Consider the following 27,656-nt stretch of genomic DNA (forward strand, 5'->3'; position numbering starts at 1 on the left):
CCAAACAGTCGCTGGCAGGCAGAAGCAGGCGCATCTTTGAGTTTGAGGCCAGCTTGGTCATTTCCTCTATCAGCAGGGCTATGAAGAGACCCATCTCAAAAAATAAAAGCAAAACACACAACAGCAAAAAACAAAACAAAACAAAACCCAAATTGACCATGTCCCAATTATCTTTATTTATTTGTAATCTATCCTTAATTATACTCCTAATCTTTTCCTCCCTTCAATTTGCATACGGGATAGCCGACGTACTGGATGACCCAAGCTCTAAAGGATCAGCGTCCTCAGCCCGGGAGCGCCACCACCACTTAACCCCATTAAGATGGCGGCAGCGCCCGCTCAGCCACTCAGGGCCGAAGCCTGCGTCACGTGACCCGCACAGCTCTCACCGCGGTGGCTGATGGGAGGTGGAGATAGAACGAGGGTGTCGGCCATTTTGTGTCTGTTTCCTGCGGGACGCGCTGGTGGCGGTTGGTGTGGAGAACTCTGCGAGTCTCTTGGGTTTTTTGTTTTTTGTTTTTTCCAGCTTCTTTCCGCCTCTATTCTGCCTGTTCTGTAGGGCGCAGTTATGGGTCGCAAGAAGAAGAAGCAGCTCAAGCCGTGGTGCTGGTATCCTTTGTGGGGTTGACGTGGAGGCCGAGCGTGGGTGTCGCTTCTTGAGAACACAAGTCTGATAGGTTTGGGTTAAGCCTGTTTGGTAGGGCCCGGCCGGGCCCAGCCGAGCCTTTGTGCTGTGGCTGGGTTAGGATTTGGGGTGGTTTCTTGTAAAATGGGGTTCTTCGGGCGAGAGGGCTCCGGAGTTTGGTGGCGCTGAACTCGGTGACTCAGGCGCTTGTTTGTCGCGATCATTGGGCCTGGAGACGTTCCCCAAGTGCAGTCGTCCCTAAGAACTCCTGTCTCCGTTGTTTCGTTGAAGACCCCACAAAGGGACTTGAGTTTGGGGTAAATGTCCTGACTCCCTGGATAATTGAACTGTGACTAGCCCCCCCCCCCTCGCGGTGAAGAATCGGCTTCCGCCTCTCTTTCGGGCGCCTTAATCTTGGGGAAGCGGTTGCTTAACTGGGTGGAGTTTCTATTATCGTTACCCAATTTTGTAGGACTGGTTAAACTGTTAAGAAGGAAAACAATTTTCTCTCTTTTTTTTTTTTTTTTTTTTTTGTGGATAACGTATTACGCTAAACTGATTTTTTTTAATCTATTACAAGAAAACTATTTGTCTCAAGACAAATTTGTTTTTAAAATAGTTAAGTAGCTAAAAATCCGTCACGAATTATTTAATGCACTCACAGAAAAAGTCTTGCGAGGTCAGAACTCTTAGTATATGCGAATTTACATTTCCTGAATGCATAGATTAATAATGAAACTGGAAGAAATTTTATGGATTCTTAGTTGAATGTGCCCTTTGTCATGAGTTGTATAATGGATTATGAATTCCCAGTTTCAACTCTATTGTATATTTAATGAATTGTGAAATTGCCTCCCCCCCCCCTCTGTCTTTTTATTTGGGATTGGGGGTCTGGTTGTCTGGAAATTGCTCTGTCCACCAGGCTGGCCTCCGCCTGTCTCTGCTTCCCCAGTGCTGGGATTGAAGGCATGGATCACCACTGCCCAGTTTGAAGTTGCCTTTTCTTTTGAAAAGAAATATTTTGAGTTAGTCTTGCTGTCTGACCTGGCACTCAGAATAAATATCTGCCTTTGCATGTGGAGTGTTGAAATCAAAGGCATGGGGTATGCCAGGCTAAAAGATTTTTATTTGGGCTTATGATCTTAGACTGCATACCAAGTTTATCTAGTTCAGATGTAGTCATTCCTGCCACAGATTGCCTGCAGTGTGCCACTGGTCCTGGCTCACTTGATTTTGGTTAACCCTTTCTCCTTCATGGAACTCCTTTTATTTGTTTTTGTTCTTTAAGACAGGTTTTCTCAGTGTGTCTCAGTCTGTCCTGGAACTTGCTCTGTAGGCTAGCCTGGCCTGAAATTTAAGAGTTCCACTTGTTTCTGGCTCCCAAGTGCTGCGATTAAAGGCACTACTGTCTAGCTGACACTCTTAGCATGTACATTTGTAAATGTTGAAATAATTTAAAGGTCAAAATTTGGGGTGTGTGTGTGTTCTTTGTGGCAGGGCTTCATGCTATGCTGGATCACAAAACTTGAACTCTTGGTTCATCCATGTAGCCTGACTGCCCTGGAACTTACTCTGTAGATCAAGGTGGCCTCATTCATATTTGCCTGGTTTTGCCTCCTGAGTGCTGGGATTAAAGGCATGCACTACCATAGCCCCGAAAATCTGTAAATGCATGTTTCTCCTGCCTCCACTTGTGCTGGGGCTTTGTAGGTGTGCCCTACACCCAGCATCCAAACTGCTGGAAGTTGACCAGCCCATTGCATGCTAGACAAGTACCCTAACAATGGAGCTACGTTCTCAGACCGGGAGGTACATGATTAATGTAATTTCCAAATATAAATACTAAAACTGAATTGTTTTTTGTTTTTTTGATTTTTCGAGACAGGGTTTCTCTGTAACCCTGGCTGTCCTGGAACTCACTCTGTAGACCAGGCTGGCCTTGAACTCAGAAATCCACCTGCCTCTGCCTCTCAAGTGCTGGGATTAAAGGCATGCGCCACAATTGCCCAGCTTTAAAACTGAATTTATATTAAGTTCCCTCCTTTTTTATTAGAAGTGTGTGTGTGTGTGTGTGTGTGTGTGTGGTGTTTTGCCTACATAGGTATGCTGTATACCTAGTGCTCTAGGAGGACAGAAGAGCATTAGAATCACCGGGAACTGTCATTCTGGTTGTGAGCTGCCTTATAGATGTGGGAAAAGAATCTGGGTATTCTGAAAGAGCAGCAAATGCTCTTAACCTTGGAGTCATTTTAACATTTCCTGTTAGATGAGATGAAAGGCATTTGTTATATTATTTATATTGAGGCAGAATCTCACTATGTAATTACTTTTGTTTCCTTTAGTTGGCAGGAGGGCAATTTTGTGCAGTTTTTTAACCTTAATGATGACCAGGTATTGTAACAGAGATTTTGATGATGAGAAGATCCTTATACAGCACCAAAAAGCAAAGCATTTTAAATGCCATATTTGTCATAAGAAATTATACACAGGACCTGGTTTAGCAATTCATTGCATGCAGGTAAGAATTTCTCTTCTGTTTTGACCTTGTCCCATTGTGATTTGTAACCACATGAATAATATTGAATTTGTCTTTGGTTGTTTATATATTGGGTAAATAGCCAAATCTACTTAAAACTCAGGTATGTGTTCTATTCTCTTTTTTTGGTAGGTGGTAGGGATAGAACCCAATTGATAAGCACAAGCTTTGGCACAGGAGTACCTACCTAGAATTCACGTCTGTTCTGTGGCCATTAAGAAGATAAGTGGACTTGACTGTTAATTTTGAGACAGTTCTTACTTAGTATTTATTCTAGCTGACTGACCTAGAATGTTGTTATGTAGATTCGGCTACCCTCAAATTCACAAAGATACTCTTTCCTCTGCCTCATAAGTGTATTCAGTTTTTTGTGTGATGAGTATACAAGAACACACCCTATTTGGAAGTATTGTTGTGTTCAATGTCCAAATTGCTTGCTTGCTGGTGCCCCCGTTTTTTTTTTTTTTTTTTTTGTGTGTGTGGATTTGGACGCATAGTTTGAGTACATGAGGCTGGGAGGTGTTCTTTGGAGCTGAATTTTCAGGCAGCTGTGAGCTCTTATTTGGGTGGCAGAAATTAAACTCAAGTCATCTGGAAGATCAGGAGTGCCTCTAACTTCTGAGTTCTTCAGCTTCTCTTGAGTTTTTTCATAATGAAATAATGAAAACTTCAAAATTTGTATTTTTGCATCCTGATGTCATAGTTTATATAAAGGCTGGACTTTGTAGTTTAATGGTAGATCTTTTGCCTAGCATCTTTAAGGCCCTGAATTTGATCTTTAGTACTACCCCTTTTCTCCTTTGTATTATTGTAGTAGCCATTTAGATGCATCTTTTTATGTTAACTTACAATTAATTGTTATGTGCTCATTAGTACACAGTTGGCTTTAGAAGGCAGAAGAGGGTGTCGTCCCCCTTGACCTGGAGTTACAGATAGTGGTGAGCTATCAGTTGTGGGTGCTGCAAGCCAAAGCCTGTTCGTCCTTAATCTCTGAACTATCTCCAGCCTCATTAGTTTATTGTTTGTGCATGTTCACTTGGAGTTTGTGGGAGGACTAGGAATCTGACTTTGTTTTTTTGAGACAGGGTTTCTCTCTGTAGCCCTGGATGTCCTGCAACTCATTTTGTATACTAAACTGACCTTGAACTCACAGATTTATATTGTGAAAGAAAATAACAAAGTGGTCTGTCTCATCATAAATGATAGAGAAAATGAAAACAAGACAACTAATAAGACTAGGAAGCTGTCAGATGAGAAGAGATCTGAAAAGGAAGTAAATAATTTCCAAGGAATAGCAAAATTCAATGATCTTTGTTTTTTGTGATTTTTTTTTCCTATACTAAATGAAAGAAATGGCAGTAGTAAGTTAGTTAATCTGAATGAATGAAAGGAATGTAGGAAGTAAATATAGTACACTTTGATGTTTCTATGCACCTGTAGCACTATGCTGACAGTCTAACCCTGGGCCTTCAGAATTCTAGGTTTCTTTTCACTTGTTCTGTTGCTACAAAGCAAGAGCTTTGGCCCAGTTTTCGCTGTTTTGAGACAGGATTTCTCTGTAGTCCTCACTCCTCTGGAACTCACTGTTGATACCAGGCTGGCCTTAGATTCAGAGATCTGCCTGTTTCTGCCTCCGAGTGCTGAGATTAAAGTCAAGTGCAAACACTGCCTAGAAGAAAGTTTCTGACCCATCAGTCACCATGAGTAGTCTGCTGAGTAGTTTCTAGTTTAAAAAAAAAAATTTTTTTTTAAAGGTCCATAAAGAAACCATAGATGCAGTACCAAATGCAATACCTGGGAGAACAGACATAGAGTTGGAAATATATGGCATGGAAGGTATTCCAGAGAAAGATATGGATGAAAGACGGCGACTTCTTGAACAGAAAACACAAGGTAAGATTTACATGTGTATTAAAATACATTTTCACCTTGAGAGTATTGCCATTTTGAGACTTAAATGAACATAGGTTGTCTGGCTTGCACCTTTATACCTGCTGAGTCCTCTTCCTGTCTGAGTAGATGTGATAACAGCTTTGTATCACTGCACTGAGCTCCCAAATTGTAATACTGCTTAAGGTTTTTTTTTAAGATTTATTTATTATATCTAAATACACTGTAGCTGTCTTCAGACACTCCAGAAGAGGGAGTCAGATCTTGTTACGGATGGTTGTGAGCCACCATGTGGTTGCTGGGACTTGAACTCAGGAACTTCGGAAGAGCAGTCGGGTGCTCTTACCTACTGAGCCATCTCACCAGCCCTATTATTTTTTAAGTTTTACTTAAATCTCTTTGGGTGCTTGGCCTGTATCTAAGTCTGGATTCCACTGTGTCTGGTGCCCACAAAGGCCAAAAGATGTTGTCTTTTTCCCAAAAACTCGGATTACATCTGGCTATTAGCTGCTTTATGTGTACTAAAGTTAAAGGTTTTTTTTTGTTTGTTTGTTTTCTTTTTCGAGACAGGGTTTCTCTGTGTAGCCCTGGCTGTCCTGGAACTCACTTTATAGACTAGGCTGGCCTCAAACTCAGAAATCCTCCTGCCTCTGCCTCCCGAGTGCTGGGATTAAAGGCGTGCGCCACCACGCCCGGCTCATGTTCAATCTTTATTAGTGTCATTTGTTTTGGGATGTCAAGCTATGTACTGTGAAGATGGCAGAAAGTGTTAATCTCCTATACTTTTTTTTTTTTTTTTTTGACTTTTAAAAGTTACCTCTATGAATGTTTTGTCTGAATGTATGTCTGTTTCGCTTGGGAGCCAGCGCCTAAGAGGGTCAGAAGAGGATGTTGGATCCCCTTGAACTGGAGTAATTCATAGAGAGTCACCTGCCTGTAAAATGATGGGATTAAAGTCGTGGGCAAAATTACTTAATTTTTTTTTTTAAGTTATTTTCCTCCCTGGTGTGTGAAAATTAATTAAAACCTTTTCTTGGCAGAGAGTCAGAAAAAGAAACAACAAGATGATTCTGATGAATATGATGATGATGAATCTGCAGCCTCAACTTCCTTTCAGCCACAGCCTGTTCAACCTCAGCAAGGTTATATCCCACCAATGGCTCAGCCAGGACTGCCTCCAGTTCCAGGGGCACCAGGAATGCCTCCAGGTAACATGAGACTTATTAAAAATGTATCCTGAGGACTTCATTGATATGATGTCAGGGCTACTTCTTGTTTAATTTCCAGTGCTAACCTTGTTGCTGAAACAATTTGTAGGCATACCTCCATTGATGCCAGGTGTTCCTCCCCTGATGCCAGGCATGCCTCCAGTGATGCCAGGAATGCCGCCTGGGTAAGCAAACTGCCAGTTGGGTTGTGGGCTTGGGCCTTTCTTAACTTGGGTGATATGATTTAAATCTTTTTTTTTTTTTTTTTTTTTGCTTCTCAAAGATATGGGCTCTATAAATCTTAAACTTTTATTTCTAATAAGGGGTCAGTAAATATAAGACATATTTTCCTCTAAGGAAAATAGATTTTTGGGTAGTAGAATGAATGTAGGAAACCGTCTATTTCAGTTGCATTTGCTGTAATTAAAGTATTGATTATAGATTTGAGTTTCTTAGTTATGGAAAAGGGAATTGTAATGATTTACCAAAGCATCAGAAACTAAAATGAAATTGAGGTGCGTATTGCCCATCACTTTTACTTAGTTGGATATGAAAGGTGTACAGTACACTTTCCCGCTGTATTCTGAAAATCACAGTTAGATTTTGATTTTGTCATACATTTTCACAGATTGCATCATCAGAGAAAATACACCCAGTCATTTTGCGGTGAAAACATGTAAGCATCTCATTCATAATGTAATTCAGGAGGTATAATAATAATCATAATGTCATTTGTGTGTGTGTTTAATGATATTTATTCAGTTGACTTATAAGAAATTTTCTAATCTTCCTCACAAAAACTTGTTAGCTCATTGACACATCTTTTTAATGTAGAAAATTAAAGCATTTCTGAGGAGGTTGGAGAGATGTCTCAGTGGTTAAAAGAACCAACTGTTCTTCCAGAGATCCTGAGTTAAATTCCCAGCAACCACATGGTGGCTCATAACCATCTGTAATGGAATCTGATGCCTTCTTCTGGTGTGACTGAAGATAGAAACAGTGTACTCATGTACATAAAATAAATTTTAAAAATTGTGAACAAATAGACAAGTTAAAATAATTTTCCTCTCAGACGTGGTAGCCCTGATTTTAATCTTACAACTTGGGAGGCAGAGGCAGGCATATCCCATTGAATATGAGGCAGACTATTTTACACATAGGTTTAAGACAGCCTCTGGACTACATAGATTCCATCACAAAAGGGAAAATTTTTTCTAAGTGTGCAAATGCTTTCTTGAGCTATCATTATATAGTGAGACCCAATAATAAGAGAAAATATCTATAATCTATTCCTAATAGCTATAGATGTAAAAATAAATATCTGTATTCTACATAGAATATCTATACTCTGCCTTCATGCTTTTTATTATAGAAGGTAATAACATTTTCATCTAATTAGGATATATGTGTGTGTGTATGTGTGTGTATATGCTAAATTCTGATAAATATACCTCAGTGGTAGATTTCATGAATAACGTGCATCAGGCACTGTTATATACCCAACACCAAAAAAAAAAAGCCACCAAAGCACAAATTAAGTTCACATACTTGTAATCTAATCTAATATATTGAAGTAAATTGGACACTGAATGATCTTTGAAGGTGAGCCTTTTTTTTTTTAAAAAGGGGAAACTATGAAGGGTTATGTTTTTAAGTCATGGTTTATTGTTAGGAAGTAAAAGTTTATGTATTCTGAGCTTATATTCACTAATATTGGTGATGTTTTTTCCTTGTTCATCCCAGACTGAAAGTTTTACTCCATAGTGGACAACTCAAATAGAAATGTTTCTATTTATGTTCCATGTGCATATTTTTCAAGTGGAGCAAAAACTTTCCAGTTAACATACTTATTAGATGGGGCCTCCTTTGTATATTCCCAAGAATACTGTTGGATCTCAGTGACCTTGGTTTGTCATTGGGGTTCCCCCCCCCCCCCCCCCAGGGTTCCCCTCTATCCATCCCACTCTGCCTCTTTTAATGGTAAACTGAAGAGTTTATAGATGTTTGTTATGGTAGAATTGTATTTTTGTGGCTTGATTGATTGATTTGATTTTAGTATTTAAGATAGTCAAGTTTTTTATTTAGTGTTTTGTAATTGCCAATAATATTTTGTGTGTGTGTGTGATTAATGCTGCTAGTTAATATTTTTTGTTTTTATTTTTTCCTTAAATTTTGCTTTTAATAGAATGATGCCAATGGGTGGAATGATGCCACCTGGACCTGGAATACCACCTCTGATGCCAGGTATGCCACCAGGTATGTATGAAGTGTTAAACAATTGCTTTTGTAATGTGTCTGATAGCATTCCTAAGTTTAAAATTCTATTACATGTTGAAAGAAGATTGGTGAATGGGTGGGGTGTGATGCCATGTAGCATCAATACCTTCACTTTAATTCTAGCAGAGAGACAGGCTGGTATCTAGAGCTCCAGATAGACTATTCACAGTTGGCTCCAAGCCAGCTAGGGCTATGTGATGAGATCCTACCTCAAAAACCAAAGTTGGACAAACCAGTGATAATCAGTAAGATTATAGGTGGAGTCTAGGGACACTGGTTTGCACTTAAGATTCTAAAGTTGTAAAATGAAGAGACAGTTTGAAGAACTATAGTGAGGAACAAATATAATAAAGAATTGATTTCATGTGAACGAGATTTTTTTTTATATTCTTGGGAATCATTTTTGCTGCAGGTATGCCCCCACCTGTTCCACGTCCTGGAATTCCTCCAATGACTCAAGCACAGGCTGTTTCAGCACCAGGTATTCTTAATAGACCACCTGCACCAACAGCAGCAGTACCTGCTCCACAGCCTCCAGTTACTAAGCCTCTTTTCCCCAGTGCTGGACAGGTAAGGTGAAATTCTTGAAAAGGAGTATATTGTATGTTTAAGGTAAAATGGCTTGTTCACAGATAACCTTGAAATTGTTAGATTATGTGATCTATTAAAATAGAGCCTATCATTTGCTATATTTATACTTTGATTTCCTCTGTTCACAGCAGGTAGAAAGGAATCAGATATTTTTCCAAAGATGTGGATTCTTTAGCTGTCGCTAGATGTGAGAGTCGAATTTCTGAGGACTTATGTAACTGATGTTTCCAGGTCCTCCTCTCTTGTTGAAGGGAGTGGAATTAGGTTGGAGCCAACAATAAGACCTTAGGCATGGTGGTAGTGGCACATGGCCTTTTAACACAGCTTTCAAGAGCAGAGTCAGGTGAATCTTTTGAATTAAAGGCTTTTGGGAAGTCAGTGGCTACATAGAACTCCCGTGAAAATCAAAAAAGAATACAGCAAGACATTTGGCGGGTGTTTGTTCTCATTTACAACCGCAGTAAATTGCAGTGCTACACTTGAGTTGGAAGTCATTATTTAATGACTTTTAATATTGCTATTTGCTTCCATCAATTTCTAGAAGATGAGTGGGCTAGATATATGATGGCCAAATTTTCTTACATGTCATTTAGAATTAAGTATATGTATTTAAAAAAGGATCAAGGTTTGTTTGTTTTTTAAATGCTTAACCCTTAGATTTTTCACTTGTTTCTGGGTGCTTAATTTTAGTTGCCTAAATTCTTGTGTTAATGGAAGTTTTATTTATGGATATGTTAAACTTTTATCAGAATCTGTAGGCTCATTGTATAGGGCATTTGCATAGAGAACTGTCATTTGGAGTTTATGTTAAGATTCTTGAACTAATGCAATCTCCAACATTAAGTCTAGAAACTTATGTTTAACTAGTTGTATTGGTGTAGAGATACTTTTTTGAGGCATATACTTTTTTCTGTCAATTGAAAAGTACATTAACTGCCTCTTTAAATGACATTTGATTGCATTACAATCTGCATTTATAAACAATGCAATCTATACTAAAAAGTGCCACATGGCATGTTTTACCCATTTGTTCGGAGACGGTTCATTGTTTCCTTTCTTTTATGCTACAGATGGGGACACCTGTAACAAGCTCAAGTACAGCTTCATCCAATTCAGAAAGTCTGTCTGCATCTTCTAAAGCTCTGTTTCCTAGCACAGCACAAGTACGCAGGAAGTTGCAGTTTAAAATTGTTAAAATGGCTTTACAACTTAACCCTTTGGACCCTTTATGAAAGCTAATCTTACCAATATATTTAGGTTTTTTTTTTTAGAAGTAAAACAAATACTACAACTCATCCTGTTTGCAAATTTGAATTCATATTAATGATTCCAACAAAGTAACTCTAAACTTCTGTGGCTCTAAAGGGTTAAAAGCATGTGAGCAGTAATGAACTATAGTGGCCAATGGTTAGCCTTGATGCATGGTTAAGCTACTTTTGATTAATGCTGTTTAATGCGTCACATCTTTATGTAAGAAAGTTAGCACTCTGCATTTGTTTCTAAGGTTGATCTAGTTAACATTTTAAACACTTGTATCATGAAAGTAATATGTGCTACTGTTAACTTTATTTAGAACCTGTGCCATTAACCCTTTTGTCTATACTGTGTTCTAGTCCTTACTAATTGGAGGGTAGTGTGCTGCTCTCTGTAGAACACTTGCGTAGTTGGTGACAATGATGAGTCACTATTACCGGGAGGTTTTTAATGCTTACAAAGGGGTTTATTATCCCAGCCTATAGCTTCAATTTTTTGAGCTGCTTAAAAGATGAATTATTAGCCAGGTGTGGTGGCGCACGCCTTTGATCCCAGCACTTGGGAGGCAGAGGCAGCTGGATTTCTGAGTTTGAGGCCAGCCTGGTCTACAAAGTTCCAGGACAGCCAGGGCTACAGAGAAACCCTGTCTCCAAAACCCCCCCCCCCCCCCAAAAAAAAAAGATGAATTACTTTAAACAAAGAATTTAGGAGACTAAAAGCAGTTGCATTAAATACTATTTTGTAATTCTATAGCAAATGAAAAAAAGAATACAAGGCATTGTAAATTAAGGGTTTTTTTTGGAGAGTTAGGCATCTGAGAAGTATAGTAATTACAGCCCAGTATTTTTGGATATTGAATTGATTTGGATTAAATTTTGCAAAACATTTATCAGACATTTTACTTGGTTTTGGTTTTGTTTGAAGTTTGACCTATTTAATGTTGGTGTCATATATTTATTTTTGTTATACTCAACTTTGGATATTGACATTTTACTAATAAAGGATCGTTACTTTATAGGCTCAGGCAGCTGTCCAAGGACCTGTTGGTACAGATTTTAAGCCCTTAAATAGTACTCCTGCAGCAACAACTACAGAACCCCCAAAGCCTACATTCCCTGCTTATACACAGTCTACAGCGTCAACCACTAGTACAACAAACAGTACTGCAGCAAAGCCAGCAGCTTCAATAACAAGTAAGCCTGCTACACTCACAACCACCAGTGCAACCAGTAAGTTGATCCATCCAGATGAGGATATATCACTGGTAAGTTGTCTATAGATTTTTATTAGTATTGATCTTTACTAGTATTGTTTGATCAAAAATCATAGCAACCTGCCCATTGGAGAAGTTATTATTTGTATTTACATGGTCTTCCCAAATGGTTTTCATTATTTTTTTTTAAGAAGTCATAAATACTACGCAAAGAAGGGACTATTCATGTTTAGGCCTCATATTCCTAACCTCTTATTTCTAAAAGAAAAGACAGTAAGCTTGGTTCTTTCTCTTTTTAAAACAATGTTTAGACAAGAATTTGCTTGTACTGATTGACTAAACAGTTGAATGTTAGAGTCTACAAAATCTTTCAAGTCTCTACAAATGAATTTCATTTGATAGAAAGTTAATACTTAGTTAATACATTTTGTGAACTCAGCTAGCCATGTTCTAATGTAAAAATAGGTAAGATCATACGGCATGAAGATTTTAAGTAGTAGCACTGATTTATGTGAGCAAAGTAATTATTGAAGAGTAATTGTATACTTAAAATTATTAGGGTTTCAATATTTGTCCCCCTGTGACTTTATATTAGACATTGTATATTATTTTTATTCTCAGGAAGAAAGAAGGGCACAGTTACCTAAATATCAGAGAAATCTTCCTCGACCAGGACAAACTCCAATTGGTAATCCACCAGTTGGACCAATTGGGGGTATGATGCCACCACAGCCAGGCCTGCCACAGCAGCAGGCAATGCGACCTCCAATGCCACCTCATGGTACTTTTTTTCCCCTTCCTTTCTTTTAGTGACTTAAAAGTGGTATGTGTGTGTGTGTGTGTGTGTGTGTGTATAAAATGTTTAAAAGCGAAAGACAGACTAACTTTATATATTGTGGTGTTTTTTAGGTCAGTATGGTGGTCATCATCAAGGCATGCCAGGTTATCTTCCTGGCGCTATGCCACCGTATGGACAGGGACCACCAATGGTGCCCCCTTACCAAGGTGGGCCTCCTCGACCTCCAATGGGAATGAGACCTCCTGTAATGTCGCAAGGTGGCCGTTACTGATCTTACTTCATCAAGTCTAATAGGTTTGGAGATTAAACCTTTTCTCAACTTGTGCTGTTTATATAGACAAGCTTCCGTCATTAAGGCTTCATTGTGACTTTTAACAAACATAATCTTCCCACATACCAGGAACTATTGGACATTTATTTGACATGGGAGAAATTATTTGGAATAATAAAACAGGAACTTTTCCTGAAGTTGCAATTTATACTGTATGGCTTCTTTTTCATGTTTCATCTAGGTTTTTAGAAGTGAAGTATAGTAAATTTGGTTCGTTAAATTGTGAAGGCGCTGGAATTACATGAACATACCACCTTAAATAAAGGCAAGTTCTGTAAGATTACATTGCTATTTGTAAAGTTATGCCTTCGCAGCATTTCCAATGCTGTTGGACTTCATGTCCCCAACCTAGCTTGGTGAGGGTTGTAACTGTTTCCAAGTACTTGTACATTGGAAGTTTGAATGTGTAACAATATTTAATGTAATTAGAGAGAGTTCCTCCTGTTGCAGGGTTTAAGAAAACGGGCCCATTATTATGGTCATGTGACTTTTCTGTACTGTTAAACTTCATTGTAATAAAATGAGACAAAAATTTATGCCTTTTTATTCATAACCCAGCTGTGGACCACTGCCTGAAAGGTTTGTATGGATGCATGCCACGGTAGATGTCCACGTAATAAAACTCAGTTACCAATACAGTTTTGATACATGATTGAATTCTTTAAGCTGTAGATTTTAGCTGCATGTTTTAGTATATTACAGAATATATAAAGTTCTTGTTAATGTATCTGTTGACAGAAACAACACATGAATCATTACATACGTGTAGGAAGGCTTTGTGTATGTTTTACTTCTTTGGGTTTCATGTTACAGAAGTTCACAATGTAAACTTCACATTTTCATGCTAAGATTGTTTAGAGCCTAGTGCCAGATGCATTCATTTTCTTGGGATTAATTTAGAGACTTCAGGTGCCAGTTGAATAATTTATGAACCTCAGAAGCTATCCAGGTGCTTCTAGAAGCTTAGGTGCTGCATGCTTCTTGTGTTAATGTAGGTTCACTTGTTGTACTGTGCTTCTAGTACAGTGTTGGAAAGTTTTTATTACACTCCTTGGAAGTTATTTGAGATTAGCTAGGTAACCTGTGTAAAGTCAGATAGCTTGACTGGAAATTAGGATCCTGGGAGGTTTAGGATATTGCTGTGTCCTGTAGGAAATTTTACTGTAGGGGTGATTACCTACCATTGGGGAATTTGTGTTGGATGTCTCACCGTAGTCGTTCTTACAGCGTTTGTGGACATCTTTTCTGGGTTGGGGGCACATGAGGCTTGGGTAGGTTTATGGTCAGTTAAGTATCAGGTGATCTGTACAAAGTAATTACCCATAGAACGAATATGGGTTGATTTGATTTAACAATTCTGAGCAAATGCTGTCTTTAATAGTTCTAGGAAGGGTATTAGATAAATGATGTGACAATATAAGTTACCTTAATTTTGTAGGAATTTATATTGAAAATATTTTTGGCTTGTTAACAGAGGAAAGTTAGAACAAGTAAAGTTCATTCTGAAATATGACAATTTAAATCTGAATGTCATTTTTTAGTCTGATATTTACTGCACTGATTGTGTGCCGCCTCTGCTGTAGTTACTGGTACACAGAAAGTTCCAGTTTGTAATGAAAATATTCATATATACCAGAAATGAGTTCCTGCCAGCTGCTAAATTAGCCTTCACTTCTTCATCCTGATTACCTCTCTAGTTAATTAAAGTTTCTTAGACTAGCAGCACTGCCAAAGAAAACCCTTTATTGAAAATATTAAAGTTTAGTTTGTCAGTGGTGATGCATACAGAGACAAGTGCATTTCTCCTTGAATTGTAGGAAGGCCATCCAGTGCTACAGAGTAAGTTCCAGAGCAGTGAGGGCTACCCAAAGAAATCCTGTCCAAAAAAAAACAAGCAAAAAACCTTTTAAAAAGATGGCAAGATTACATTTAGAAATGCTTTCTTTTAAAACAGAACATTTCAGAATTTCATGAATTTGATTATCAGACAACTGAAGTATTGATAGAACTTTTAAGAATTATGCAAAGCTTACATTTATATTTTGTTCAAAGCACAAGATAGCAGGCCTTATTCTTTGAAGTCTACAACTTAAAAGTAAAAGAATCCTAATATTCTAAAAGTTTGTAACATAAGGTACTCTAATGAAATATAATTTGTGCCTCAGGAGTGGGGTCCATTTACTATGTTGTTGAAAGTATAATTTTTGCATGCATCAAGAATAATTAAACTTCTAGAAAGTACTGCTTACCTAATTGCTTCTGGGGTCCATAGTGCGGTTAAATCACAAGTGTAACAAATTTGGTTTATACTTGAATTCAGATGGTGTTACAAAGTCTGCTTTCAGTTATTTGCTATGTCCCTGTACAACATTGAATGAAGCTTTAAGATAAATAAGCCTGTCGGCTTCCATCTACTTGTGGGTCAGGTTTTTAAAAGAAAAGTCTGGCACTAGTTTCTACTCTATTTAGCTATTGATAGAAAAAAAGACTAGCAGATGAGGATCCACTTCTGAGTGACTTCTGAAGTTATCACTTAATTTGACGCCTTAGTATTATAGTAATCTCATGCCACTTGTTAGGGGGAGAACACCTATTCAGATTACACATTGAGCTTAAACTGAGTTTAATGAATCACTTCTGGGAATCTCCAAGAAATAAGTTTGGACTCAGTGCAGCTGTAGACAAAAAGACCTGCTCTTTTTCTATTGCTTGCTTGATCATTGGGACTTAAAAAAAATTGATGCATGTCTTTTTTAATTAATTGGGTGATGTTTTTCTAAAATTAAAATTTTCTTCTTCCTATAGCCCTGCCATAGGACAGGCTGAGGCTGAGTCTCAGTGTTGCCCTGTTCAGTCTGAGGCAAGTGGGATTTATTTTATTACTTATGGGGGCTTTCACAGCTTTATGGCTGTTGGATATTTATGTCCCCAAACTTGCAGCAAGTTTGGTGAAGGCCCCTAAATTTAATTAAACTTAGGATTTTTATATTCCTTTGGCAGAGAAGGCTCTATATTAATATTCACGTTTGACTGTGGTGTTAATAAGTATAAATAAGTATTGTTTTATTATATAATATTTAATGCTTTGTGAACCTTAGTAAATTCACCATTTTATATTCTTGATTTGGAGGCCTGATGTGTTTCATTCAAATTTTTACTTAGACCTCTAGGAAAAAATCATTGGTTGTTTTTTTTGCTCAAACTTAAATTTAACCTCAAGGATAAGTTATTTGAATTGCCACAGGATACTGAAGTTTGTTCTAAATCTCAAGCTTATATTGAACATCGAGGTGGTAAGGTCATCCGGAAAGGCTTATGCTCTTTAATGTTCTCAAATCTCACCACACTAGAGCAAATGTTAATGTAGAGCCCTGTAATGAGTGGGGAGGTCATTTGTCTGTGCGTGTGTGGTGTATTATAGATGGGTGTAGACTACAGGTGTGGTATTAAAGGGCTTTGGGTATTACATGGCTCAATGGAAAGAGAACTAATTTTCAGGTAGCCAAACTGAAATTGGGTCATATAATAAATATGAAACTAGTTCAGAATGATTTTGGAAGTTAAATTTTCAGATTTTACTGAGCAGTGCTTCATGTAATGCACACACCAGTAGTATATCCACATTTGTTTTCAAGTAGAATTTGCTTTGATTTTGGTGTTCAGAACTAGTGTGTTGGGAAATGGGGTGATGACAGAAAGTAGGTTCCAACTTGTTTATTCCTTACATCAGACTGGAAACAGATTTTAATCCTTGGGGGGGAGTTGTGGTTATTTTAATTTTAGATTTTTTCAAATGGGTTTTCTCTGTATAACCCTAGCTGTCAGTCTGGAACTCTTGTTTACAAGACCTCGAACTCAGGTATCTGCCTGCCTCTCTGCTTCCCCAGTGTTGTGATTAAAGGCCTGGGCCCCGACACCTGACAAGATATTAATACTTTCAGGAACTACTGTTTCCGTGACAATGTTCCACTGGATTGCTGATAACATTTAGTAAATTACAGTTTTGGGTTTTTTTTTTTTAGACTTGTTAAATGGACTTTACTTCAATCATAGGGTGCTTATCTAATGCTATGTCCAAGACCTTGAATTTCATTCCCACCACCATTTAACAACTGTGACTGCAGGTGTATTTTTATCTTGTGTCCACCCTACTCTAGTATATGTAAATCTCTTAAAATTGCCTGAGCCGATTTTAAGTTAAAATAGGTTCTTATTTTCTTGAATATAGGGGTGGGGAAGCGATTTACTAATCATGATACATTTGCTTAATGAATACCAAATCATTCTTTGCACTTGGCTGTATTCCTCACAGTTGGGAATTTGAGTTAGGAAGATTGCTGTGAGTTTGGAGATCAGCCTGGGCTACAGAGTATAAGACCCTGTCAGGGTGGAGATGATGGCTTTGTAGTTCAGTGATCCAGAGAACCAGTTGAGAATTATGCAGTTTTCAGGTTTCTGTAAAAGCACACTGATAACATTTGATAAACAATACTGACTTCGCTTTGTTGAGATACAGTAAGCAAATGAATGTGGGATTTGTACATTTTTATTGGCTAGAATTTACTAAGCATATACCCTAAATTTTTTAATAAATCTGATACGTATTTTTAAAGGTAGTATCTACCTATGTAACACTAGTGGTGTCTTCTTCAAAAGTGAAACTAATTTTCTTGGTAGCTTCTGGAAAATTCACTCCAAAAGGATAGTCAGTGAAGTGACTGGGGTGTACAAGTAATGACACTGAGTAAAATATTCCCTTCTCTGTCCTGGCTTCCTCATGAATGGAACTGAGGGCTTCTCCTTTCTCTTTATTTTACCTTTGTCAATATTTTGGTCTTTTATCATCCAGGTAATTTTAATAATCTTATTTATAGTCATTTTTTTTGTGATAATTCTTTGTAAAATAAGCATTTTAGCAATATAGTAGAGAGCCATGTGTAATCTCTGAATTTTCATAATACTGAATTTTCAAAACCAGTAGCTTAAACTCTTAGACATCCTCAATAGAACACTGTTAAATTATTCAGATAAATTCATAGGAAGTCAGATTTAGTTTAAACTGCCAAGAACCTGAGCTGTTTATTCCAAGTGGTTTCCTATGCAGAACACTGGGGTTTATTTTAGTTTTACCATTACCTGGCGGTTTTGTTACAAAATAAAGGACTTTTTATTTAAGGCCAGGTATGGAGGCATATGGTATAGTTCCAACTCTCTGGAGGATGAGATAAGAGACCAGGGTTATTCTGCAAGTTGAAGTGCAGCCAGGGTTAGAATAAGGGTTACAACTTTTTCTTCTGAATGTGGCCATGTGCACCTTAATTCTAATACGTAGGGGAGAAATTGGTGGAGTCAGCCTGATCTGTCAATGTATGAGTTCGCACCATCTAGTTCTACATGAGACTGTATCCTTAAAATTTTTTAATTTAAAAAATACTTGTTTGTTTTTCGAGACAGGGCTTCTCTGTGTAGCCCTGGCTGTCCTGTAACTCACTCTGTAGACCAGGCTGGCCTCGAACTCAGAAATCCACCTGCCTCTGCCTCCCGAGTGCTGGGATTAAAGGCATGCGCCACTACTGCCTGGATCAAAAACTTTAAAAATGTTTTTAGTAAGCACTGTTTTTACTTCTAAGTGCTGTACATTCTTTAATATTTTGTTCCTCCAAAGGAGATCATCACCTCCAGCACTAGATGACAATTTAAAATTCAGGTAGTCTGAAAGAATTGAATTTAAAAAAATTTTTTTTTCAGGAATGGTTTTAGTAAGAAAAATATAGACTCCCAAAGTAATGGTATACAGCCTAAAATAGAGTGTTCATTAAACCTAATTTCATTTTTGTTTAAGTAAGTTAGATGTATTGAGCACTGTGTAACTAAAACTGGCACAGTGGATAGTAACTTTGATGGATTAGGGTCTTCAGGATGAATATGACATTTATTGTCATTTGAAAAACTCATTGCCAAGGGGATAAATGTGTGTACATTGTTTTAAAGGATTTGCTAGACTCCTGCCAACACTAATCATTTCTGTGATTTGTAAGGTTATAGGCAGTTTGAGTAACTGAATGAATGTGTTGCATTCCCTAAGCCCTCTGACATTGTTACACTATCTGGGAACTTCGTGTGTGTTTCTATTGGGCCTTTATTATGGTTAAAGGATCTGTTTTTACCTTTGAAATTCATTGATTGTCCTACTTGAAATGAAGAATGAAGCTGGCTGGAGGTAACCCAGCGGCACAGTGCATGTTAAGCATGCATGAACCCCCTGGATTCAATCCCCAGCACCAAAAACAGAAAAGAAAAAGAAGAATGAAGACTTTCGTTTCCCCAATACATTATATAGTAATTGATAGCTGATTATGTGGGAAAGAAACTATTGTGTGTTAGTTTTAGAGTTTAGAACCTTAAATGCTATGAAAATAAGAATATTTCTTTGAGGCCTTACCCTTTTATTTTAGTAATGGTATTTTCTTTTTTAGATAGTTTACTAATCCTATGTGGAAATATCATTTCACTATCTTTTCAAGGGCTATTTACTTGTCCAAGTTGGCCAAGAAAATTATTATTATAGTACTCACAATTTGAATCAGAAACAGGGCATCTATTTAGAGTTAATTCCCCTTTACCAGCTAGCTGGTTAATATACTTCAAGTAACAGAATTCATAGACTTTTTTTTAAGGTTGAGATTAATAAAATTTCATGACATTGTAAAGTTAAAATTGGCTGTAAGGTTTATCTAATTGAAATTAGAAGGTAATTGCCCTTGTCTTTTTCTGCAACCAAGATTTCCAGTACACTACCCATGTTGAAGACATTATTGATTAAAATAGAAGCATGTCCAAGAGATACTTCAGTGTTGCTATCTCATTTTCAAGTTCACTCAGTTTCAGTAGCCAATGTAAAATCATCTTTCTTAAACTTAGGCAACCTTTTAAAATGTACTGCTAACAGGCTCTGAGGAAATTAAATGCACATTGACTTTTTTAAGTATGGGTTGAACTCCTCAGTTTAATACAATTTGTGTTTTTGTTAACTAGCAGCAGAATTTCAGCATTTGCTACTTACTGGTAGAGAAGAAAAACCCCACAGCCCTGCCAGTACAGGTTAGTTTAATCTGTAAGTACCTGATGTTCCTTTTTTTTTCTCCCCCACCCCACAAACATAACCATTTAAGGCACTTAGGAAGGAAGCTGCTGTGCAGTGACTTAAGTGTGAGTATGAGTAACAGGTCCATTGGATGTTCTCAGACACTCAGGTCTTGGACCAAAGTCAGCTCTAGGTTGGTGACCTTGGTTGTAATAAAGGTGTAATGCTGCTCCTTTACTGGTTGGTGGTTCTTGACCTGTGTAGACAGACACCTCCGAGTTAAAAGAGAGAGAAGAAATATTTTGATTAGCTCAGTTCTTGGTGGTAATGCAAGGCTTCAGATCCACTGCTGTAATTACTCCATGGTAGTTTTTACTTATCACCCATTACTTTCTACAGTATGAGTCAACCTATAATGCTTTAAATATTGTAGTAATACTTGTAAAGAATCTGTGTGTCTTTGTAAGCTATAAATGGCATTGGTGTGCCTCTTCATCACTGGCATGGAAGCTCACTGCATATTCAAAACCCTGCACAGTTGTGCACATCTTTAATCCCAGAACTCTGTAGGCAGAGGTAGAAGTATAAATTGAGGCAAGGCTAGGCTGTGTAATGATTCCCTGTCTTCTTTTTTTTTTTTTTTTTTTTTTTTAAACGTAATTCTTGGAAGACGAGGAAGTCATGCACATCTTGCTTGAAATTTAACCAGTAAAAGTAAGTTGGATGGTGATTAGCCAGTCTTCGATTGGATCATTATTATTTTATTTGGGAATATTAAGATTTGTTTAAATTTTTAATGATCTACATCTAGCAGCCAGTAGTAGAAATGTATTTTGTGAGTTTTCCCCCACTTTGTTTTTTTGATTGTAAATTGCCTGAGGGCTTAAGTTTTATTGCCTTTCACAGAATGGCGTAGATACAGTGGAAATGGTTTTCCTTAAAACCATCTCTTTAGAGCTGCCTTTCTGGTGAGTACTGCTTTATAATTTTTGTATCACAGTTTTATTTTTTTAAGCTAGCTGGAAGGTGACAGTGATTGAAATGAGCAGTTTTCAAAGCTTGGATCAGAACCTTAAGATGACAGTTACTGCCTGATAATTCCCTATGTTTCCTATTTAGATTCTTTTTTTTTCCCCTTACTTTCCTAAAGTACCGTATGCACATAAACATTGAACACAGATTATTTCCTTTGGTGAGGAAAAATAATTGTTAATAATTATTAAAATTATAAAAATTGTTAGAAACGGGAGAGATGGCTTCATAGTTAAGACCATGTCATATTCCAGGTGTGGTAGCACACACTCTGGAGACAGAGGCAAGTGGATCTCTTAGTTCCCAGTACAACCAGGGTTGCGTGAAGGAGTCGTGTCCCCCCCCTACCCCCAGCAAAAAAGGAAAAAAAAGATATGTCATACATTTGTTCATACATTTGTTGTCATCTGAGTTGAGGTTCCCAATCTCCATGTCATGTGGCTCACAGCCACCTAGCTGCTTCAGGATCTGACACCCTGGGCTTTGTGCTCATAAAACATGTAATTGAGAAATACATATTTTTTTTAAAACCAAAGATTCTTCCCCCCCCCCCCCCCCCCCCCGTACTCATTTCCCATTGTGTAGGTTAATGAAATAATATATTGGTATACTCTTCTGGAGTACTGAGCAGTATAAATGGAAAACTTAGGTTACAAATACAGGTTTCTAGCATTTGTTTACCTGTGAAAAATTGGCTTACAAATAGTATTTATTACTGTCTTTTTAGTGATTAGCCTGTAACATAAGGATTTCTTTCTCTGTGGTTTTTAGCTAGATTCTAAATAATACAGTTTTATTTGTATATACATTGTGTTTCTGCTGTAACCTTTGTGAATAAGTCTACCTTTTCCCTCCTTAGTATAGACAATATTTGTTTTTCTAAAATCTGAAATGTGTAATCTGAGTGTGTTTGGTAATGTATTCTAGATGAGCTCTCAACAAAGTTTTGAGCCTAAATTTGTGTCTTTAGATTTAAAGTGAAATAAATTTCTAAGGAACTCTGTCCTTTCCTAGCATGGATAAGCAGACAGTGACAGTTGGTAAGTATATAACTTCAAATGCATGTAGTAGTGGTAAAGGTGAGCTCCCAAATTTTGTTCCAAGATCAGAAGTGAGGCTTTCTAGGATTTTATATGTATATCTAACGTTTTCTCCAAATCTAAGTACTCATTGATTAAACTGAAATGCACCTTACTTGTCTGATTTGGTTTTTGTTTGTTTTGTTTTTAGGAGATTTTTTTGTATGGTAGTTTAAAATCTAATTTTATATTTTAAACTTTCTTTGGTGTATATCAATAAGTGGCTCTTCTTTTGACAACCCAATATTGACCTGGAGTTTACTTAACACTTCTGTTTTTCATTTCAATTTATGACTAAGCAAAATATGGTGGCAATGGGAGAGAACCACTCTTAATTTCTGTAATGGAGGTCAGTGCATAATTTAAGGTTTATATATATGTCTGTGGTGCACCCACATGCAGTTTTTTCTTGAGGCCAGAAGAATATTGTCTGATTCTTAGAGTGAAGTGGAGCTTCAGACACTTGTGACCTACCATTGAACAGTCAGTGTTCATCCCTGAGCCAGTGCTGGTTGGTGTTATATAGAGAGAGTTTGGTGCTGGGAAGGGAGCTTTTCTTGTATTTTATGATTATGCCCCCGGGGTATGTAGGTAGTTTATGTTTGTATGTGGTTTCTAGGGAGCCAACTCAACCTTCTGGGATTCTGTTGGTAACAAAAGTATGATAGGTAAGGTGAAAAGGGTCTAATTTTATTTCTGAGATATGAGTCATTTTTTTACAGCATTGTTTTCTGAAAAGTTAAAGAAGTGGGTATGCTTGTCTTTAATTTAGTCTCCAGGTTTACCCCTGACAAGTGTCAGTTGGATTTGGAGAAAATGAAGAGCAAAGTCATGTGGGGGATGTGATTGATTGTATGGAGGATCTGAGCATAGCGTCAGAAGGAAGAATAAATTTGCTAGCCTGTGTATGATTAAATGGTACATGAGCAGAAATTGTTATAAATGTCGTTTTTTATATAACTAAGTCTTCTAAAGGTAATTATATGCTAGCCTTTAATTCATTAACATTGGAACCTTGTGATACATGAATTTGGTCGAGTTTATTAAAAATAAAAATTTCCCACACAAATAATAGTGTATGTGATACTTTGATGTGTCTCTCTCCTGGCTCAGGAACATTAAAGTGTGTTCTTCTCCAACCCAAATACACACACACACACACACACACACACACACACACACACACACACACACACAAAGATTTGCACTTAGCAAGATAGATCTCTCTTTATCCCTGGTGTTAATGGAATTTGATATGTGTGTTCTGCTGACCTGGAACTCTAGAAATCCTCCTGCCTTTTGTCTCTCCAGTGGTGGGATTAAAGGTATATACCACCAAGCTGAGCATAGATTTGACTCTTCATCATCTCTAGTTCCTGTACTTATATGCCCATACCTTAGCAATGATCTAAGTAATTTAATTGCAGTGTGTACTTAATGTTTTCTGTTTTTCCATAACCTTTACATGGAATGCCATCCTTCTACCACTGTGCAAGCAACCTCCAGCTCTCTTTTCCCTTACAGTGAGGCTGCATAGCCTTAGCTGTCCTAGAAAAGTCTGTAGAATAGGTTGTCCATGAGCTCCCCTTTCCTTTGCCTCATAAGAGTGCCACCATGCATACATATAAATTATATCCATGAATGTGCAGTTGTCTGCAGCGGCCAAAAGAGGTGGTGGATCAGCCACCTCTGATATTGATGCAAGGAATTAGAATCACTTCATTTGTAAGAACATCTAGTTACCTTAACCACTCAGCCATCTCTCCAGCTTAATAAAGGAACGACTGTTTAAAGAGAAAGAAACAGGTCCAGAGGTGGTACACATAATCTCCACCTCATAAGAAGCAGAGGCAGGCCATCCGAGTCTAGGCACAGAAGCCCTTTCTCAAAATCTAAGTGAATTTAAATAACGTTCTATTATATGCCTGTATGAATGGGCATTTTGAATGTATGCATGTGTACTGTAGGCATGTGTGGTTTCCACAGAGGTCAGAAAAAGATGTCAGATCTCCTGGGCTGCAGTCACACATGGTTGTGAGTTGCTATGTGGGTGCTGAGAACTGAACATCAGTCCTGCAAGAGCAAGCAGTATTCTTACTGTCTTTTCAGCCCTGAGACCAAGTTTTATTAAAAGGTCTAGGCTGTCTGTTCTAAACTTAAGATTATATTTCAGCCTCTAAAATAGTGTTTCACAGACCTCTACTACCAGAACTTTATTCATAATGTATTGAAACATTTTTGTGTAAAGCAATTGAGTAGCTCATTAAGAGTAGGTTTCATTTTCACTTCAGATAATGAAAGTGAGTTTATCTGTAAGATTTGAAATCTGAATGAATCATGGTGTTCTGTTTAAGATACCTTTAAGATATAATGATTATAACTTTTAAATACCAAAGATCTTTTGGACAACAATTTTGCAGGCGAAATGTAGTTAGTAAATATTTAATGAAAATTGGGACTTGGGGGGGGGTTCTTTGTGTGGCTGAGGAGTTGGACTGAGTTGGTAAGATCCCGTGTTACTCAGCCACATCCATGGCTCAGTGCTGTTTTAAGTAACTCATTTTTGACTGAATCATGTGCTTGGATTGTAGGGTGTTTAGTATGCCTTGTCAAGTTTTATGACCCCTTTAAACAAGAGTCAATGATAAGTTCAAGGCCTTGTTATAGGTTTTACTTTTGTAAAAATTTCAAACAGTTAGATAAACATATTGTGAGCCAAACTCTTGCTATAGGTAGGAAGTAATTACACGTTCAAGGTCATTCTCTACTGCATGTGGTTTTGAGACAGTCTTAGCTCCCCATTACAATAAAGTACCAGGACTAGAGAGAGATGGATGGCTCAGCAGTTAAACTGACTGCTCTTCCCAAGGTCCTGAGTTCAAATCCCAGCAGCCACCTGGTGGCTCACAACCATCTGTAATGAGATCTGATGCCCTCTTCTGGGGTGTCTGAACATAGCTACAGTGTACTTATAATAATTAATAAATCTTTTTAAAAAATAAAGTTCCAATATCAGGAGTCATATTATGTCAGCATAAAGGAGTTCTTTTGAGGATGGATCCTCTAAATGCTGTGATATAAACTGTGATAGTAAATAATGGGATTTTTCAGGGTTTTAATTTTTGGTTCTTTAGAATAATCCCAGAGGGTTAGGATCACACTTTGGAATTTGTTTTGTTTGTTTCTCGACAGCCCTGGCTGTCCTGGAACTCACTTTGTAGACCAGGCTGGCCTTGAACTCAGAAATCCGCCTGCCTCCCAAGTGCTGGGATTAAAGGCCATCACTACGCCCGTACACTTTCAGAATTTTTTTTTTTTTTTTTTTTTTTTATGATTTTGTTTTTGTTTTTCGAGACAGGGTTTCTCTGTTTAGCCCTGGCTGTCCTGGAACTCACTCTGTAGACCAGGCTCGCCTTGAACTCAGAAATCTGCCTGCCTCTGCCTCCCTGGATCTCTGCTGGGATTAAAGGGTGACTCACCATTACCTGAGCCACTTTGGAATTTTACTGACATTAAGAAAAGGAAGCATTCCATGCCCAGCCACAGACCCCAAGAGCAGCTTTCAACTGTTGAGTTTTCTTCTACTTAAGTAGTACTACATTATTGATTCACAAATATTAACTATTGGTTTCTGTCCTTGGTAAAGATTTAGCTCACTCCATCTCTACCATACTTTACCTCTGTGACTATAGCATGCTCTTTCATTGTTGCTTTTGTAAATTGTTTAATTAATAAAAGATGTCTCAACCAAATGCATAAGGGCTGGAGTGCTCATTGAATAGATAGATATCACCCTTACATTTCACTTCTGGGGCCATAATTTATTGGATGTCAACATGATTGTGCTTGTACAGTCAAAATTTTTGTTTGCTTGTAGTGTAGTGCAGGCTGGCCTGGAACTCAGGTAGCTTACTCTTTGCAGATTGTTCTTCTAAGAGAAAAATGTTTTTATGACCCATAGACTAGGTTGGCCTTGAGATCTTAGTCATTCTGCCTCAGTCAACAGCTAGGATGGGGGATTTGTGCCATGTGAACTAATATGTTCTGGTTTTTTGTTTTGTTTTTTTTTTCTTTTTTTAAAGATTTATTTTATGTGAAGAGGGCATTGGATCTAATTACAGATGGTTGTGAGCTACTAATTGGTTACTAGGACTTGAACTCATGACTTCTGGAAGGAGAAGCCAGTGCTCTTAACCACTGAGCCATCTCTCCAGCCCCAGGTTCATTTTTTTAGCAATTGATAATTGTGTTGTTTAGAAAATATTTTTTCAAAATATGGTCTCAATTACACCAGTCCTCAATCCAACCCTCTGTAGTTAATGATCTCCTGAACCTCTCTTAAGTTCATTGTTATACTTGGTGTGTCTTTGTTACTTAATATACCACATGTCTAGGTGTCTGCTGAGGATAGGTTATCAGAGCTCTGTGAACCATATTTTGATCCAGTGCAAGAGAGCAAGTTCTTCAGGTCATAGTGCAGCAGCTCTGGGCACCAGGGTTACAGGTGTGTACCTCTATACCAGCTCATGACTTCCTCTTAACCATTGTAAGCTAATCTGAATTGATATAATTTTGAGTTGTGTCAACTTCAAATTCTGTCAATTCATGTGGCTCTCAATCCTTGATGCCTGGAGTTTGAGCCTTGGGATTCTCATGGTGCCCATAGTAAAGAAATGACTCCCCCAGGTTGTCTCATGACCTTCATTCTTTTGCTATGTCATATGCATGCACTTACATAGATATTAAGACATTCCAGTGTTAAAAAGTAAATTGGGCATTGTGTATAGCTTTTAATTCCATCACTGGAGAGCAGAAGCAAGTAGAACTCTGAATTAGACTGGTTTACATAGAAAGTTTTAAACTAGCAAGGGGTAGATCATGAGACCCTGTTGTGGAGGGTGGGGTGATGGTGATAACCTCTAATCCTAGCACTAGGGAAGCAGAGGCAGGAGGATCTTGGGGTTTAAGGACAGCCTGGTCTACAGAGGGAGTTCAGGATAGCCTGGGATACACAGAAATGCTCTCATAAAAAACTAGGAAAGTTGCTCAGAGGTTAGGAATACTTCAAGAGGACAGAAACTTTGTCCAGCAATCACAACTGCCTGTGATTCTAGCTCCAGGGATCTAACTTGTAGCATTAACCTGTTGGCATAACCCATAAACGTGGGTAAAGATTTTAAAATGTCTAAAATAGAATGTGGGTGGTGGAAAAAAATGAAGAGCAATTGAGGAAAGTATCTGCCCTCTATTTGAATGTAAACACATAGAAACAAGTACATATACAGTTTTTAAAACGATGTGTTTATTTCTCCCAAGCCAGAGTATCAGGGTAGCCCTGGTCATCCTGGAACAAGCTCTGTAGACTATGCTAAGCTTGAACTCATAGAGATCTGTCTGCCTCTGCACCAGAGTACTGCTGTTAAACGTGCACACCACTACTACCCAGCTGAAGTTTTATGTATTATATAGCCTAATGTAGAAGAAAGTTGTAAATGTACAAAGTGGTTTGTTGGGTCAGACATGCCGGCTTTAGAGACAAAGTGGAAGGATCAACCTTCAGCTTCGTGGCAAGTACAAGACCAATCTCAACCCAACTGAGACCATTTCCACCCTTTCCTAAGAGAAAGTTATGCTAGGAAACACGAAATAATATATGAACATAGATACAGAAAAAGTAAAGTTGTGTGTGGAAGTATAGACACCAAACTGTTCATTGTGGTCTGAGCCTTTAATACCA

At 37.8% G+C, this 27,656-nt stretch overlaps 1 protein-coding gene across 45 annotated transcripts; it reads left to right on the top strand.

Moving 5' to 3' along the window:
- Nucleotides 1-392: 392 nt before the first annotated feature.
- On the top strand, nucleotides 393-25,675 carry Zfp207 (zinc finger protein 207). 45 transcript variants are annotated; one of them, XR_003949425.1, is made up of 19 exons: nucleotides 398-609; nucleotides 3,017-3,143; nucleotides 4,916-5,054; nucleotides 6,092-6,259; nucleotides 6,369-6,444; nucleotides 6,888-6,935; nucleotides 8,445-8,515; nucleotides 8,949-9,106; nucleotides 10,198-10,290; nucleotides 11,400-11,645; nucleotides 12,216-12,375; nucleotides 12,504-12,687; nucleotides 12,906-12,989; nucleotides 15,530-15,584; nucleotides 16,543-16,583; nucleotides 19,760-19,838; nucleotides 20,479-20,522; nucleotides 20,715-20,776; nucleotides 21,855-22,852. XR_003949425.1 is itself a non-coding variant. In XM_006533189.3 (13 exons), exons 1-12 carry the CDS (start codon nucleotides 569-571, stop codon nucleotides 12,662-12,664), a joined length of 1,488 nt encoding a protein of 495 aa, XP_006533252.1. In that variant the 5' UTR covers nucleotides 398-568; the 3' UTR covers nucleotides 12,665-12,687; nucleotides 12,906-13,362. The 45 variants fall into 45 exon arrangements, 6 of the variants coding, with proteins under 6 accessions (NP_001123641.1, NP_001123643.1, NP_035881.1 ...); XR_003949423.1 differs by lacking the exon at nucleotides 16,543-16,583 and having other exon boundaries at nucleotides 21,855-25,675; XR_001779986.2 differs by lacking the exon at nucleotides 16,543-16,583 and having other exon boundaries at nucleotides 19,760-19,825; nucleotides 21,855-25,675.
- Nucleotides 25,676-27,656: the final 1,981 nt, after the last annotated feature.

This window comes from Mus musculus, chromosome 11 (assembly GCF_000001635.26).
Source record: "Mus musculus strain C57BL/6J chromosome 11, GRCm38.p6 C57BL/6J".
Taxonomy (NCBI): domain Eukaryota; kingdom Metazoa; phylum Chordata; class Mammalia; order Rodentia; family Muridae; genus Mus; species Mus musculus.